This window comes from Petaurus breviceps, unplaced genomic scaffold, assembly GCF_028583685.1.
Source record: "Petaurus breviceps papuanus isolate PSGF00001 unplaced genomic scaffold, PetGlider_PUasm1.0 90903, whole genome shotgun sequence".
NCBI lineage: Eukaryota > Metazoa > Chordata > Mammalia > Diprotodontia > Petauridae > Petaurus > Petaurus breviceps.
The window spans coordinates 5,446,121-5,463,480 of record NW_027187376.1 but is presented as its reverse complement, the minus strand read 5'-3'; the positions used below and the strand labels follow the sequence as shown (position 1 = coordinate 5,463,480).

General features: G+C 33.4%; 1 protein-coding gene across 1 annotated transcript in view; it reads left to right on the top strand.

Moving 5' to 3' along the window:
- Nucleotides 1–17,360, top strand: part of SPAG16 (sperm associated antigen 16) — a 660,467-nt gene that overhangs the window by 261,307 nt on the left and 381,800 nt on the right. The window contains exon 5 of the mRNA XM_069075095.1: nt 15,243–15,308. Within this exon, the coding sequence (XP_068931196.1) occupies nt 15,243–15,308 (66 nt within the window). The remainder of the gene's footprint in view (nt 1–15,242; nt 15,309–17,360) is intronic.

Sequence of the window (17,360 nt, the reverse complement as noted above, 5' to 3'; positions counted from 1 at the left end):
TTTCCTGGTCTTAGAACCTAGTATCATGTTGTGCACGAATGGTTCCAAGCTTGATGACCATTTTGTTTGTATGTCTCATTGATGAGCTTTGTTTTTAAAGTATGAACATCTACAGATTACTGCTGTTACATAAGATATCTCTTGTAACAAAGTAACATAGTTGATCAAAAGAAACATACTGTTTCTTTTCCTCATCTCACAGTGCATGAAGGTACATTCCAAATCCCCCCAATTTCTCTATTAATTTTTTAATTAACACAAATCTCATTCTCCCCAAATCACTGGAGTTAAAAAAAAAGAAAAGAAAGACAAATCCTGTTGATACACACGTATATATAGTATATGTTATGTGTATGTATACATATATATATATGTAGTTATACATATATGTGTGTATACACACATGTCAAGCAATGTATACATATATTCTCTGTTAAGAGGTGAATTGCATATTTTATCATCAATCTTTTATAATCATGGACAATTATTGTATTTGAAAGGTTATAGCTTTCAAAGATGTTTTACTTTATGGTGCTGTTATTATGTAATTTTTTTCTCCTGGTTCTGCTTGTTTCATTCTTCATCGGTTTATAAAAGTCCTTAAAATTGTTTGTTTTTATATTTTGTATGTTATAGTATAAATTATCCTTTTATTTTGCTTACTTTATTCTATACCAATTCATATGTCTTTCTACGTCTCTTCGAAATCTTTCAGTTCCTCATTTTTTTATAGTACGTACCTGAAGTTTTTCTAACATTGTAGAATTCACCTAAGTTTACATTTTACTATCAAAGCCTTCAATAATTGAAGGTCAACACCACACCACAAATACTCCTGTTAAAAAAAGAAAATGAAGGGGCGGCCAGGTGGCTCAGTGAGTAAGAGCACCGGCTCCAGTGTCAGGATGACCTGGGGATCAAATCCGGGCTCAGACACTTAGCACCACACCCAGAAATAACTGGCCATGTAACCTTGAGCATGTTACTTAACCCCGATTGCTTAAAAAAAATAATAAAATGAGATTAATTTAACATGACATATTCTTGATGGGCAGAAAAAAATAAATAAAACGGGAGAAACCATACTGGGTCTTGAAGGTAGGAGACCTATCCCAATTCTGAACACTTATTGTGTCACCTTGAACAAGTGGCTTGAACTTACAGGCCATCCTTTCAATTGCACATCCTGGAATTTTGCCAAGAATCAAAAACAAGACTATTGTCCTATAGTTGAAATAATCTACCATGTCTGTTTTGAATATTACTGCGTTTACCCATCTCCATTGCTGTAACACCTTTCCTGTTTTCGCATTTTTCAAAGATCATCAATGACGCTTTCACAATCAAACATATCAGTTCTATAAATACCCTTTATTTATAGTATGTAGTCCCTTTAAGCCTAGTGACTCAAACTCATTGACCATACCAAGAATTAAGGAGACCGTATTGTCTTCTCAACTATTTGAGCTTCCAATTCCTTGTCGACCAATTTTCCTAGGTTAAAGTTTATTGATTTTGGTAAAGAAAACAGAAGAAAATATCAGTTGAGGATTTTAGAATTCTCTCCATAGTGCATTGGCATTGACCCCTCCACTTCAATAAGCAATACTATTCCTTATCTTGCTATTGTTCACAATCAAAATTCTAAAGTAATTGAAAGAGATCAGGTGAGTTATTCCATGTCACACAACTTATTAAAAGTATGTTATTAACAGAGCCAGGGCTATATGGCCTAGGTCTCCTAACTCTCAGTTCAGCGCTTTTCTAAAGTGAGATGAATACTATCCATGAATGAGAAACAATGATTTTGCTGTCTCAGGATCACACTTTTTCAACACGTGGAAGGGTTGAAACAGGAAAATGGGCAAAATCACAACTTGACTACAAAGAAACTTTTTGCGTGAAATATCAGATAGCATTCTATGACAATTTGTGAAAATCTATACTTTGTTCCCAATTTTGATGTCAAATTGAAATCCCTAGTATATTTTATGACTTCTATACAAATAACTCATTATTCAACAGACTAGTTTACTTTTTCTGTTTTTAAATTTTTTTTTTGCTTTGTTATATTGATCCCTTTGGAGTTGAAATATAAAACATTTCTGATCTTTTGATATTTTCTCTAAAGTGACTTTTTATGTCTTATCCAGAATTATAGAAAAATAAAGTGAAAACACATATTGACATTGCAATATGAGAAAGAAAATATAAGTGAAAAATCTATTCAGAAACCTCAGAAAAGGCTATGTTACCAACATAAACAGGCAGCTTTTTTCTCGACTAAATAACAGCCACCCTTAAGCATGCAATAAAATCAATACCAAACAATGTAAGACAATTTTTGGAGTTTGGGGCACTAGGATTTCCAACTAAGATGGTGGGAGGGGGTAATTGGTTGTGGGACAAAATAGAGAGAAAGCATTGTTGAGCTTTACAGTCTATTTGCTCTGAGCTCTGAATTGCTTTTTCTCATTATTAGAACTCACTGAAGTGGACTTTTACCTTTAATTTGAGCTTTCTGTGTCCTTCAACAAAGACAAAGGTTTTTTTTTTTCTAATCCTGATACCACATTAGCTTGACATTCCCTGAAACTATTTCCTTAGAGATATGACTCCTGCTGAATTTTTCAAAATTAATTTCATGAGGTTTTCCAATAAAGAATTTTTTAAAGGTAAAAATAATTTAAAATTTTGGAAAAAACTACAGTGCAAATAAATCCACATCTCTAGGTATATTTTTTTAAATTTTCTTCAGAATTTATTTTTAGTTTTCAACTTTCATTTCTACAGGATTTCGAATTCCAAATTTTCTCCCCATCACTCCCCTATCCCTACCGCAAGATGGCAAGCATACTGATTACTTTTCCCCCAGTCTGTCCTCTCATACATCCCCCTCATCCTTCCATTTACCCCCTTACCCCTTACTTTCTTGTAAGGCAATATGGATTTCTATACCCTGTTGCCTGTATATCTGATTTCCTGGTTGCATGAAACAATAATTTTTTAATATTTGTTTTTAAAACTTTGAGTTCCAGATTCTCTCCCTTCTTCCCTCCTTACCCACACCCACCGGGAAGACAAGCAATTCAATATAGATTATACATGTGTAATTATGTGAACATCTCCATAGTCGTCATGTTGTAAAAGATAATATTTCCCTTCATCCCATCCCACCCCCATTTATTCTGTTTTTTCCTTTGACCCTATCCCTTTTCAAAAGTGTTTGCTTCTGACTACTCCTTCTCCCAATCTGTCCTCCCTTTCATCATCCCTCCCTCTTATCCCCTCCCCCCCCACTTTCCTGTAGGGTAAGAAATCCACTTGAGTGTGTATATTATTCCGTCCTTAAGCCAAATCCAATGAGAGTAAAGTTGACTCATTCCTTTTCACCTCCCTGCTCTTCTCCTCCATTGTAATAGCTTTTTCTTTCCTCTTTTATGTGAGATAATTTACCCTATTCTATCTCTCCCTTTCTAGGAGATTAATTCTTTTTTTTAAATTAAATTTTATGTTTATTTTTAGTTTACATCATTCATTTCCACAAGATTTTGAGTTACAAATTTTCTCCCCACCTTTCCCCTACCCACCACCCCAAAACAGCAATCACACTGAATACCCCCTCCCCTAATCTGCTCTCTCTTATATCCTACCCCATCCCCCCTCCAACTTTCCAATAGGGCAAGATGTATCTCTATGCCACAGTGCCTGTATATCTTATTTAGGAGATTAATTCTTTTTTTTTTTGGCATTTTCTTTCTTTTCTTTTTTGGATATTTATTAATTTGTTTGTTTACTTTTAGTTTACAAGATTCAGTTGACAATTCCTGAGTTTCAAAAATTTCTCCCCCTCCTGCCCCCATGGCAGCATATAATCAAGTATAGGATCTGCAAATACTTTCACATTAGACATTAGTCAGGTTATGATGAAGGATTGTATCAGATGGAATGAACAATGGGAAAGAGGAAACAAAACCAAACAAGCAAAAGAAAGAGAGCAGGTAGTTTGCTTCGATCTGCATTCAAACTCTGTTCTTTCTAGTTCTTTCTCTGTATGTAGACATCTCCTTCCATCATGAGTCATTTGGGAGCTGAGAAGAGTCCAGTCTGTCAAAGTTGGTCATCACACATACATTGTGTCTGTAATTGTGTACAGATTTTTCCTGGTTCTGCTCTTCTCACTCAGCTTCAGTTCATATAAGCTTTTCCAGGTAAATATGAAGTCCATCTGCTCCTCATTTCTTATAGCACAATACATTCCATTACATGCATATACCACAACTTGTTCAGCCATTCTCCAATTGATGGACATCCCCTTAATTTCCAATTCTTTGCCACCACAAAAAGAGCTGCTATAAATATTCTTGTACATATGGGTCTTCCACTTCTATGATTTCTTTGGGATACAACCCTAGAAGTGGCATTGCTGGGTCAAATCTAGATAGAATTTTAATGACCCAAAGTCTTAGTTCCATTTATTAAAACTCTGTGTTATTTATTTTGTTGGGAGAAAGATTTTCCTGAAAAATAAAAGTGTCCAGAAGGGGCCCTGCTCATTTTCAAGGAGTACAATATTATGGTTTGTTTGGTTTTTTTTTCCTTTTTAAATTTTCCTTTTGAACAACTGTGAGGACATTGTGTAGAAGCTTTCCTTCACCCAGCTAATACAGCTTATTTTTTCTTTGTAGTCCACCCTAGATCCTAGATCTAGAAATGGAAATCACTTTAGGGGTCATGTAGTTGAATTTTTCCTTTTTCAGATGAGGAAAGTAAGGCCCAGGGAGGATAAGTAACTTGCCCAGGGTCACAATTTGAACCTGGGACCTCTGATTCAAACCAATGTTCTTTCCATTGTATCTTGTTGCCTTCTGGAGTAAGGATTAAAATAACAACAACAACAAATACTTTGCACTTCAAATACCGAAATTAGAAATTTCACTAGGCCCAGGAAAACTAACATTAATAAATTTGGCTAATTAGAATTGATTTGAATATTTAACAGGTATTAATTAAGCACAGATTCAGCAAACATGTTAAAAGCTCCAATTGATCTTTCATAGACTTACTTATTTATTTGATCTAATAATGCCTAAGAACATTGTTGATGATTTCTCTCTTTTCAAATTAGATATGTCAATCTGATTATATTAGCAACAATTATGTAGGAGACTATCCTTAACAAATTGACAACTTGAAGCTGCCACATCTGTGGAAAAGCCAAGCCAGCTGTATTCCTATGATCCTGGATGTAGCTATGGAGCATGTCAATAGCCATACCCTGTAGGTACAGCCACACCCACAGCAGAGATAGCTATCTCCTTGGCAGTGGTCTACTACTGTGGCCAGATCTGCCCATTTTTCTTTTTGTTTTCCTATCTACCGACCAGTTTCAGTGAGAGGTCACTTGCCAAGTGAAACCTCTATAGTTCTAATGATCTCATATCAGATTGACAACGAGGAGGAGGAGAAGGACGGTGAAGATGATGGACAATAATGAGGATGATAACTAACTTTATATAGGGTTTTAATTTCCTCAAAGTGTTTTATACAGATTTAATCATTTGATCGTCACAAAATCCTGAAAAATCGGTGCTTCTATTATGCCCATTCTGCCCGGTAATTCTATCCCCTGCAACGTCTGGCAACCAGTATTGTCTCCTCAGCCAGAGATGGGGAGCCTGTGGCATCATATACCATGTGGACTTTTAGGTCCTTAGGTTTGGCCTTTGGACTGAGGGGATTTGTTCTGTGAATTTTGGATTCAGTCAGAGGGCAGCATTTGAGGACCTAGAGGGCCATATGAGGTGGTAGGTTCCCTACCCCTGTTCAACCATTGTCTTGGGCAGTGGTCAAGAGAATATCTAGTTTTCTGTATGTCACTGGCCTGTGTACCCATGGAGGGACAGGAAGGGTAGAAAGGTGGACTGTGTAGCTGATCAAGTTCCCAATGTGTTGCCCTCTGAGAAACAAATGACCATCTCAGACTAGTTGTAGTAGACTACAGTCCAATTTAGTGAACATTTATTATGTGTTGTTTAGGCAATGCAAGGAACTGTGAAAGGTGCTGGAGATGCAAAGACAAAATGGGGAAAAAAATCTTTATTTTTAATGAATTTGAATTCTAGTAGGGAGATGAGCAAATGCATAGGTAAGGGCATGATAATTTGAGGACAAAGTGACATCTAAGGGAATGGGCTGAACAATGAAAGAAACTAAAGATTCTAAGAAGAGAGAGGATATGTTAACTTCATGAAGAGGAATAATATGCAATATACCTGGATACACTCAAGCAAACTGTAAAGGATTTTTTTTTTGCTTTTTTTTTGGAGGGCAGTTGGGGTTAAGTGACTTGCCCAAAGTCACACAGCTAGTAAGTATGTCAAATGTCTAAGGCCGGATTTGAACTCAGGTCCTCCTGACTTCAGGGCTGGTGCTCTATTCACTGCGCCACCTAGCCACCACTAAACTGTGAAGGATTTAAAATGCAAAACAATTTGTGTTTTCTCATTATGGCAATAAGGCAATTGATGTTTCTTGAGCAAGGAAATGGCACAGTAAGATATGCATTAAGGAGGTTATTTTGGAGCTGTGTGAAAGATGGGCTGGAGAGGAGACAGAATGGCACCAGAGTCCAATTAGGAAACCATTACAATAGTCCAGGTAAGAAATGAGGATAGTCAGAACTACTGCGACCCTATGAGAAGGGGATGGATGCAAGAGATTTTTGTGGAGAAAGAATTGATAAGATCCACCATTTGGATATGGAACAAGAAGGAGGAGTCAAAGGTAACTCTGAGATCATAGACCTGAGTAGCTCAGAGAATAGATATAGCAAAATTTAGAGGGATGTCCAGGTGGAGATTACCACAGGGAATACCAACCTTAATTTGGGTGTTATCAGTCATATTAATTATATCATCAGTGCTTAAACTTGACTAATTACTGTTATTTCAAATAGAAAAGACCTTTATTTTTTATAAAGTGTTTTGTAGTTGTAACCATGTAAGTTCTGATTCTTTCTTCACACATTAACCACCAAATGTTTTATTGTTTTTATAGATCATATTTTTTTATAGATTTTCTCTTTCTGGAACTGAATTTTATTTGTCAGCATAGTACAGAAATGCTGATGGTCTGTGCTTTTTTTGGATTCTGACACTTTGCTGAAGCAATCAATTGTTTCAATTAGTTGGGTTTTTTTTCATCAATTCACTGGGGGCAATCTAAGTAAAATCACCATATATAATGAGTAGATAGGATTTTTTTTTTAATCTTTCCTGAAGTTCACTCTTAATTTCTTTTTATTCTCATTTCTAGCTAATATTTCTAGTATTTTGTTTAATAATGGTAGGAAAGATGAGTGTGCTTTATTTACGTCTGAGCTTACTTGGAAAATGTTCAATATTTCTCCCTCAAAAATAATGATAAATACACACACATACTTGCATACACATATATGTATGTGTATATATCTATATTTGTATCTTTCTGTATATACACAATAATGCATGCACATGAATATGTTTATATAGTATATTGAAGATTCTTTTCCAAAACTTCACTTTTTAGAGTTTTAACACAAATGACTATTATAATCAAAGTATTTGCCTTTGATGTAATGATGTAGTTTTATTTACATAAGTCATTATGCTAAATGCTTTCCTAATTTTTTACCCTTGACATAAATTCATCTTTTTCATAATAAAACTTTTAAATATTTTGCTTGATCTTTGCTACATTTCTGCTACTTTATTTTTCTTTATCTGCTTTATCCCTTTACTGGTTTGGACTATTCCAGTATTCTCCTGGTTTACTTCCTTGATCCAGATCTCACTCCTCTCCAAGTCATCCTCAACTCAATTGTCAAAGTGATTTTGCAAAATAGAGGTCACATCCCTCTCTCAAAAACAAAACAAAACAAAACTCCAGTGACTATTTATCACTTCCATAGCCAAATATAAAATCCTTTGTTTGACTTTTCAAGGCATTTACACCCTGACCTCTTCCTACTTTTATGGTCTTCTTTATTCCGTGTACTTTACAATTCCCCTCCCCACCCCTTAAAAAACTCCAATGACTCCCTATTATCTCTGGCACCAAATATAAAATCACCTGTTTCACTTTTAAAGCCCTTCACAATGGCCCCTTACTACCTTTACAATCTTCTTCCTTTCTTGTATTTTACAATCCAGGGACCCTTGCCTTCTTGTTTTTTCTTAAACACAATGCTCTCCATGGAAGAGGAGTCTCATCTATGATTGTCATTAAAGCTTGCAATGTTCTCTTTCTTTTCCTCTATCTAATGACTTTCCTGGCTTCTTTCAAGATCTAGCTCAAATCCTTATGTTTTGAAGAAGTCATTTCCTACCCCTCTGCTAGTGTCTTTTCTCTGAAATTGCTCACAATTAATCTGATGCATACATCGTTTTCACATATATTTTCCTTTAGAATGCCTTTGACAACAAGGACTGCATGTTTTTACCTTTCTTTTTATTTCCAGGACTTAGCACAGTATCTGGTACCTAGTAAGTGCTTAGTAAGTGACTCCTGTTACCTGATTGGCTTGTAAAACAAGGCCATAAAATTAGTTTGGTAGTGTTGTTTATTGTTTTATTTTTTTAGAATTTATCGTTTTTATAGCATAGGTATTAATTGTTCTTTGAACATTTCATACAAGTAACTTTTTAAATGTACCTTTTAATTGATAGCTCATTTATATTTGCTCGATTTCTCTTTCTGAGATAGAATTGCATAAGGTTTCTGATTTTTTATTTTGTCATTTTAGTACTTTATAGTTTGTGGATAATAATCTTTAAAAAAATTTACTGAATTATAATTTTGCATATTGGCTTCAGCTTCTAATGATTCTTTTTATTTCCCCTCTGTCTTTGTGAATTTACACTGTTATTTTTTATTTTGACAAATTGATCATTTTTATTTTCCTCACTTTTGTGAGTTAGCTCATGGCTTATAGATTTTTTTTCTTCAAAAATTACCACTGTTTATATATTTGATTTCTTTTTTTTGGTATTTTTTTTCTTTAATGCTTATTTGAGGGTTTATTGTTGATTGTTTAGTTTATTGTGGTTGATTAGTTGGGGGTTTTTTGCTTGCTAATTTGATCAATACTGTTTCTAATTTGTAAATGTGCTTTTTGATGTATAAATATCCTCTAAAATTGATATTGGCTAATTATAAAATAGTTATTTCATTATTGTTCTCATTCAAAAAATTATTTCAAAAACAATATTCTTTAACCTGGATTTAGGATGTTATTACTCTCCTAATTGGATTTGTATCTTTTGTTAATATTTTTTATTGATGACTTTTATTGTAGTATGAACTATTTTTCTACAAACAATTTTTATTGTATCATATATAATGATGTGTTCATGATTTTTCACTTTATAAATATATAATATGATTATATATTTATATATTATAAATATATAATATAAATAAGTAAATAGAAGTTCTTCCAGTGGTTCTATAATCATGTATGCAGGGTGCGTAGAGTTTATTGTAATATCTTCTTCCCCTTCCTTGAGTACAATTGAACTTCAAGGAAACTATTGTTTTGAAATTTCAAACTGCTATTTAATAAATAGACTTCTGCTATTTAATGAATATTAGCTATATATAATAAACATTAACCTATTCAGATTCTGGTCATTTTTGCTGTGATTGCGTGATCCTTATTATATACAAAGTTTTCTTATATTTAATTTTCTAAATACTTCATTCAATTAAATTCAATAAAAGTATATTTTATGTCTCTTATGCCAAGATATTATTCTAGGTTAACACTGGACATATTATAATCTAAAAACTCTTTGTATTATAAGGTAACAGAAAATGGACACATAGTTAAACTTGAAGGTGTTTTACTGTTTAGTAGGACATTCCTATGTACATGGTTAACAAAATAGGCCTGGTGATCTGCTGTCTAATAAAATATTCATAATAGCACTGTCTGATATTAAAATGCTTAAGACAAAAAGGGTGCCCATCAATTGGAGAATGGCTAAAAATAACTAGGGTTATATAATTGTAATGAAATATTGTCTAGTTAGAAATGAACATGAGGAACTTAGTGAAACATGGGAAGAATTGAATGAACTGGATCATTTTGTCTTAATGCTAAAGTCAGGAATACTAGGCCTGTATCAAATAATAATGGGAATAATATTGTTGCTTTAAACGTACTAGTATTGCAGAAGCATCCAGTATTTCTCTGTTCAAAATAATGCTAGCTCTTAACTTTTAGATAGAACTCTGTTTCTTATGTAAAGAAAAAGTATGCTTATTCCTCTGTTTTTAAAGTGTTTTGTTTTTAACAGAAAGGATTGTTGTATTTTGTCAGTGTTTGTTACATTTATTTGTATAACCATTTGAACTTTTGTTAATATATTTATTTTCCAGATTGTTTTCTTATTGTAAAATCATCTCTGCATTTTAAAAATAAATACAACCTCTTAAAAGTGTTTGTTTTTTTTAAAAATACTATAGACTTTTTGCTAAAATGTAATTAAATCTCTTTGTGCGGATATTCAATAGTGATATAGAGTTTATAACTTTTTTTCTCTGCTTCATTTCTCTTTTACATATTTGTCTCATGGAAGGCATTTCATAAGGTGCTTTTCAAATCTATTTTTGTAAACAGCTAATATACTGTTAATTATTTCATAATTATTTAATATTATCTTTTAAGGATTTTTTTTTCTTTAAAGCTAGCTTAACTTCTTTTTCTGAGACAAAGCTGTTTAGATCTCCTATTGCCTATTCAGTTCATCAGAATAGATTGTATTTTTGTAAATATCCATCCATCTCATTTGCTTTCAGTTTCAATGGCATCTAATTGGGTATAATAGTTTCTATTCTGTTTTCTTTATTCTCCATTTTAAATTCCTCCTTTTTCTTTCTTTTGGTAATTCATCTTTCATCTATCTCTCTTAGAGGGTCAAATTGGTTAATGGTTTGTATATTTTATTGGTCTTTAAAATATGCTTTTAATACTATTTATCATCTTAATAGGCTCTCTTTGGAAAAGTTAGATCATCACAGGAGTATTTTTATCTTCAGTGTGTTACATAGTACCCTGCACACAGCAGGTACCTAATAAATGTTTGAATTACTTTGATTATATGGAATTACTTTGATTATATTTAATTTTCAGGATTTCTGTTTTTGATCATATTTGAGGGTTTTTAATTTGTTGATTTTCTAGGGATTTAGTTGTGTGCTCAATAAATTATTTTTTGTCTTTTGTTCATGTAAGTTTAGAGTTTAAATTTTCCCTTAAGTACTACTTTAACTTAACCTCTAAAAATTCCCATCATTATGTCATTTTCTGTAATAAAAATATGTGTTGTTTCTTTGACCCAGTCATTATTAGTATGGTGTTAATTTGTTTAAATTAAATTCTAAGTCCATTGGGCACAATTTTTTAAAGATATGGTCCATAAAGTATACTTGTGGTATTTCTGCCTTTCTGTATTTATGAGGTTTTTTGCACCACATATCAAATGGACAATTTTTATAATTATGCTATGTAGTACTAAAATATAGGTAGATTACTCCTTAAATGGCCAAAAGACAATCCATAATATTTTTTCAGTATTCTGTCTATATCCTTAACTTTTTTTCGTAGATTTGTCCATCCTGTATGTTTGTCCAAGTCTAAAAGAGATGCATTGATGTTCCTAACAAATACTGAGCTTTTATCTAAGTCTAATGTTGAGTTTTCTTTTAAGTGATTAGCTATTATGCCCTATGGTTCACACCAACATGCATACATACATTCAAATTCAATATTATTATCATCTTATTATTTAAAGATGAAGTGCTTTATCAGCCTTTCTTCTTTCTATACAACTATTTTGTCTGAAACCATGACTGTCGTTCCACTTTTTCGGTTTCATCTGAGTGAATAAGTTCTCTTTCAACCCATAGCCCCATTTCTAACTCTGTATATTTTTTTCTGTTATAAATATGTTTCTAATAACCTTCAGTTTGTCAGTTTTTGACATATTACATAGACAAATGGACAGATTTTACTCCATGTTAAGCAAACTATGAAAGGACGATTTTGCAAGACTAAGCCACATAATAGCACTAATTTACAAGTATAAATATTAAAAATTTAAAGAAAAATGATGAAAAAGAAGGCATAAAAGAATGTAATATTATGAAGCAGCAAGAAAGCAAAACAAGAAGCAAGCAAGGGCAGTTGCTTCTATTTTTGCAAATCTATGAAAGAAATTATTGTAGGAAATAGGAAGGACTCATTTTTCAAAAAGAATTACTAGGAAGTTAGGGAGAGGACTAGGTAGAAATTGGGTTTACACCATATACCAAAATGAGTTTCAAATTTGTAAGTAACTTAATATCAATTATCATATTAGTAAAAAAATGAAAAAAAAACTAGAAGAGTATTTTCAGATCTATAGTTTGGGGGAAAATGCATAAAGAAGTAAGAGACAAGGGATATCACAAAAGACAGAATAATAAATAATATGGATATTATATAAAATATAAATGTTATTCCATAAAAATTTAAAGCTATTATAAGAACAGAATCAATGGAATTACATTGATTCAACAAAAAGACAGACTGTTGATATGATGAATCTTCATATCTTACTTCTAATAAAGATCTGATAATTCTCTATGGAGAATTAATGGCAAATTATCAATAGCCATTACTCAACAGGTAAGTAGCCAAAGAATTATTTTTTAAAGAGGAAATGCAATCTTATCATCAACCTGTTATCAGACAAAGCTGGGTAAAAATGCTCCAAATAAATAATAAGGGAAATGCAAATTAAAAGAATTTGGAAGATGATAAAATAAGGACTTAGTGATAGAAGGGCTTGAAAGTACAAGCACACTGTTGTGCTGTTGGCATAGTACTGAATTGATTCAGTTGTTTTGGAAAATAATTTGAAATTATTCTAGGAAAATTATTCAAATGATCACTTCCTTAGATCCAGTTATCTCACTATTGATTTAAAGAGAAAACAAAAGAACAGACAAAAATGTCTCAATACCCTGCACACAGCAGGTACCTAATAAATGTTTAAATGAATGAATTTGGCTACCAAAGTAGCTGTTCTGTAGCATAGAATCTGAGTACCTCCCTTTCCCCCGGGTATTTTCTAAATATAATATTGTTCCATTCTAATGTTTAGGTTTGACTTTCCAGATTTAGGGCAGGGATCCACCCAACTGCATTTGCTAATTTACTACTCGCTTACTCCTGTTGATTCCATAATTGAAAAACAAAGTCATTGTTGTTTTTTCCCCCCTAATTGTGGGATGAATCTTAGAAATGGACCTTATATTTCTTTAATAACCTGAAAGTTTATTAGTGAGCTTGCTAAGTTTACACAAATGGGTGTGACATATGAGGGCAATTTACCTCATTTTCAGGTATGATATTCATGTAAAAATGGAAATTGAGTGAAATCACACACACGTATAAGCTTTTCATAAATCTACAAACTTAATAAAGAGAAAAAAATAGCCATATGTTTTCAATCCTTATTCTTAAAAAAAATATCCTTCCATTTTAAAAGATAACAACTCTGATAGGAATTCACCAAAGAAGCAATCCCAAATGTTCACGTTCTTGCTTGTATTTGCCTCTGGTTAAGGCAGTCGACACTGAAATATTAATAACCCAAGTTCAGTATGTAACAAAAAAGAAGAGATTCACTTTCATCTTAGGAACAAAGCTGAAATAGAAAAGCTTTTTCAATTTTTCCTAATTCATGAAACATTTATCTTTGAGTCAGGTTTTGTACAGTAGCACAAATGTGGCCTGTCAGCATTTCTATTATAACCCCCTATTTCCAAGGCTTTTCAAGTGAGCCTTAGAGGTGCACTTTGAATTAAAACTTGGCATTTAGGATTTGGTCTGGAAACTACATTTTTCTTACCAATTAAATAAATAGTTTGTAGGTTCTTAATTTAGAAAAGGATTCCATGTAGAAAGGTATATTAATGCAGTGGTGAAATTGAGATTTAAGACATGTAAAAGACCAAAAATATGCAAATTTCAAGTTTGCTAAAAATTTAGCATTCATCTTTGCATGTATAGTTATACATTACTATTTCAGGCTTTAATTCTCATAGATAATTAACAAGATATTACTAAGATAACTTTTCAAAAACTAATTATATGGTTTTTAGGTGTTAGCCTTTATTGTCTTTGGAACTCATTTATTTCTATTTCTGGAGATTTCCGAATTTGAAATCCTCAGTGTAACTCTTTTGAAGTTATAAGAGGACCAAGAAGTAATGACTGTGAAGCAATACTGATATGGTGCCAGAAATGACTTGTTACATTTTTATAAAATTCAGATTTTAAGAGGACATTTCATATTCTTTATCAAAGAATTAATCACTCAGATTTAGTCTAGATGGAGAAAGCTATGGTTTACCTTTTAGTGAAATCTATGGCAATAGTAATGACTACCATTTCTCTAATATGTGGTCAGCTCTATAATCTTCTATGATTGAGATTCTCCCAAATTAAATCTTTATTCAGATGACTTTGAATAACTCTCCATAAACTCTGGGATATCAGATGCTCTTAAATCTAGAATGTTTCCATTTGTAGATATCATTTTCATTGTTCTTACAGCTTGTATCTGGTTAAATCTAAGGAAATATAAGTAAATGGATGTAAATAAGGAAGCATTTGGAATGAACTCATGTTTCCTAATCATAACCACCAAAATAATATCCCAATTATAGCATACTAATAAATTCTGTACAGATCGTGGGTCAATGCTCCAAATCAGTCAAAGAATCAACTTTGTATATCAATCCTAACATGAAGCACCCCAGAAATGCATCTATGATCAAATTTCTGACTCTCATTTGGGAATATTGCTGGGCCCCTGCTGCCTAATAATCATTCCATTTACTACTGGTTAAAGGATGTGGCATCTCAGTAGTATCATCTCAGGTCTGCAAAAGGGAGGATAATAACATTAAAATAATGAAACAGAAAATGAGATCTGTTTCCCACTGGCAAATGCTCTCAGTGGTGTACACTTTAATTAGTAATTGGAGATAAATGGTGGTAAAAATTAAGAATTATGTTTGGTCTGATCTTTGATTTCTCTTTGCCATTAAAAAATTTCTACAGTTTTTTTCCTATGCTTGAATCTACTGCAAACATTTTCTTGTTTGACCACAATTGTTTTAACGTTCTATGATTGTTTTTCTCTTAGGGTTGCTGTGCTCAATCCCTCTATGGTCACATGCATTCCATCAATGATGCCACTTTCACAGCAAGGGTGAGTTCAGTGTTACTGTTGTGTTAATTTATTGTCTGATGTATGCAAAGTGATTTTTAACAAATCAGGTTCTATTGTAGATGCTTGAGCTTTTGTGACATGATTATGTAGGGGCAAGGGGGAGGAGGAGGGGACAGGAGAAGAACAAACTACACATATAAGATGCAGAATGGTTTGTATGCATAAATACTATGATGAAAGCACTGTAAGGAATGTTGTTGAGAACTATGGCATCAGGGAGGTGAGGCCATGACTTACAAGATAATTGTATTTAACTGAGGGAGGCTGTGCAAAGTCACCAACTTCACTGTCTCCTCCAGAGCCTTCTGGGTCCAGTGGCATGATATAGAACAGGATGACTGGAGATGGTCCTAGATGCTCTGTAAGGAATAGTGAATGGTGTGAGTGACCAGAAGTTAGATGACAATATGGCCACATTTTAATATGTGGGACAATCATTTAAATAAAAATCATAAAGCAATGTTGAGGGAATCTTCAATTGTGTCCAGTATTCTTTCATCCCTTATTATAACCAAACAGACTCAAAGAAGAAAAAAGATAAGAGATAAGTTTCAGGGTATAGTCAGATGCAGAAGTAAAAGAGTTTTTAAAAATCTGAGTCTATTAAAAGGAGCAAAAGAAAATTGAAATATTAAAGCTACAGCAAAGAAATTGGAGAGATAATTTAATAATGGTCATCCATTCCTTGAAATTCACTTCTATAGGGCATAGTAATTAACTGTGCTCACATACAGTCATGAAAGAACAAAAGGACAGTGGCCTTAAATTGCAACTTGGGTCTATAGATTTGAAAGAGCTGGTATAAGAGTCAGAGTGCTGGTTTGAATAAAGCTCTGACTAGTGAGTCAGAAATGACCTAGGTTCAAGTCCCACCTTTGACATGAACTATTCATGTGACCTGGTCAAGTCACTTAACTGGTTAATATTCCCAGTAAAGCTATGATTATAAATTACAGATCTATCTATAGATTGCTGATTGTTGATATGTAGCTCATTAGAACTTCCTGTGCCATTGCAATCACAGGCATGGCTATATGAGGCATGGGAAAAGAATATTGGATTTGGAGGGAAGGGCCCTCTTCTCTTCACCCTCTGTATTATTTCACGTAGTAATCACATCAGTTCCCATGGACCTAATTACTATCTCTACTATCTACCAATCCTACCTCAAACTCTCTGCTCACTTCCAATCTCACCTCTCCAACTGCCTTTTAGACATCTCGATGTCTGGACTGGTTGTCCAGTAGACACTTTGAACTCAATATGTCCAAAATGGAACTCATTATCTTTCCTTAAAACCCTTCCCGTTCTACCTTCCCTATTACTGTAGAGGGCAACACCAACCTTCTATTCTCTCAGGTCTGTACCCTAAAAGTCATCCTGGATGCTTCATTATCTTTCAGTCTCCCATATCTGATATATTGCCAACACCTTGTGATTTCACCCTTGGAAAATCTCTTGAATGTTTCCCTTTCTTTCCTCTGACACTGCTGCCTTACTAGTGCAGGCCCTCCTTGCCTGCTCTTGGGTCTGCCTACCTCAAGTATCCCCCCACTCTATTCCATCCTCCAACCACTAAAGTGATTTTCCTGAAGCACAGGTCTGGTCACTTCTCCACTACTCAGTAAACTTCAGTGGCTGCCTATTGCCTCCAGGATCAAATACTGAATGCTATGTTTGATATTCAGAGCCCTTTAGAATCTATTCCTCCCAACCCGTCCAGTCTTTTCACTATACTCTCCACTTACTCTGCACTGTATTCTTTGATCTAGTGACATTGGCCTTTTAGCTATTTCATGAACAAGACAGCCCATCTCTCAGCTAGAGCATTTGTTCTGGCTGACCAGTGCTTGGAATGTTTTCCCTCCTCTGCTCCAAGTACCAACCTTTCTGGCTTCAAGTCCCAGCTAAAATCCTACCTGTTACAGGAAACTTCTCCAAACCCTCTTAACTCTAGTGCTTTCCCTGTGTTAATTATTTCCTTTTATATATATATATATATATATATATATATATATATATATATATATA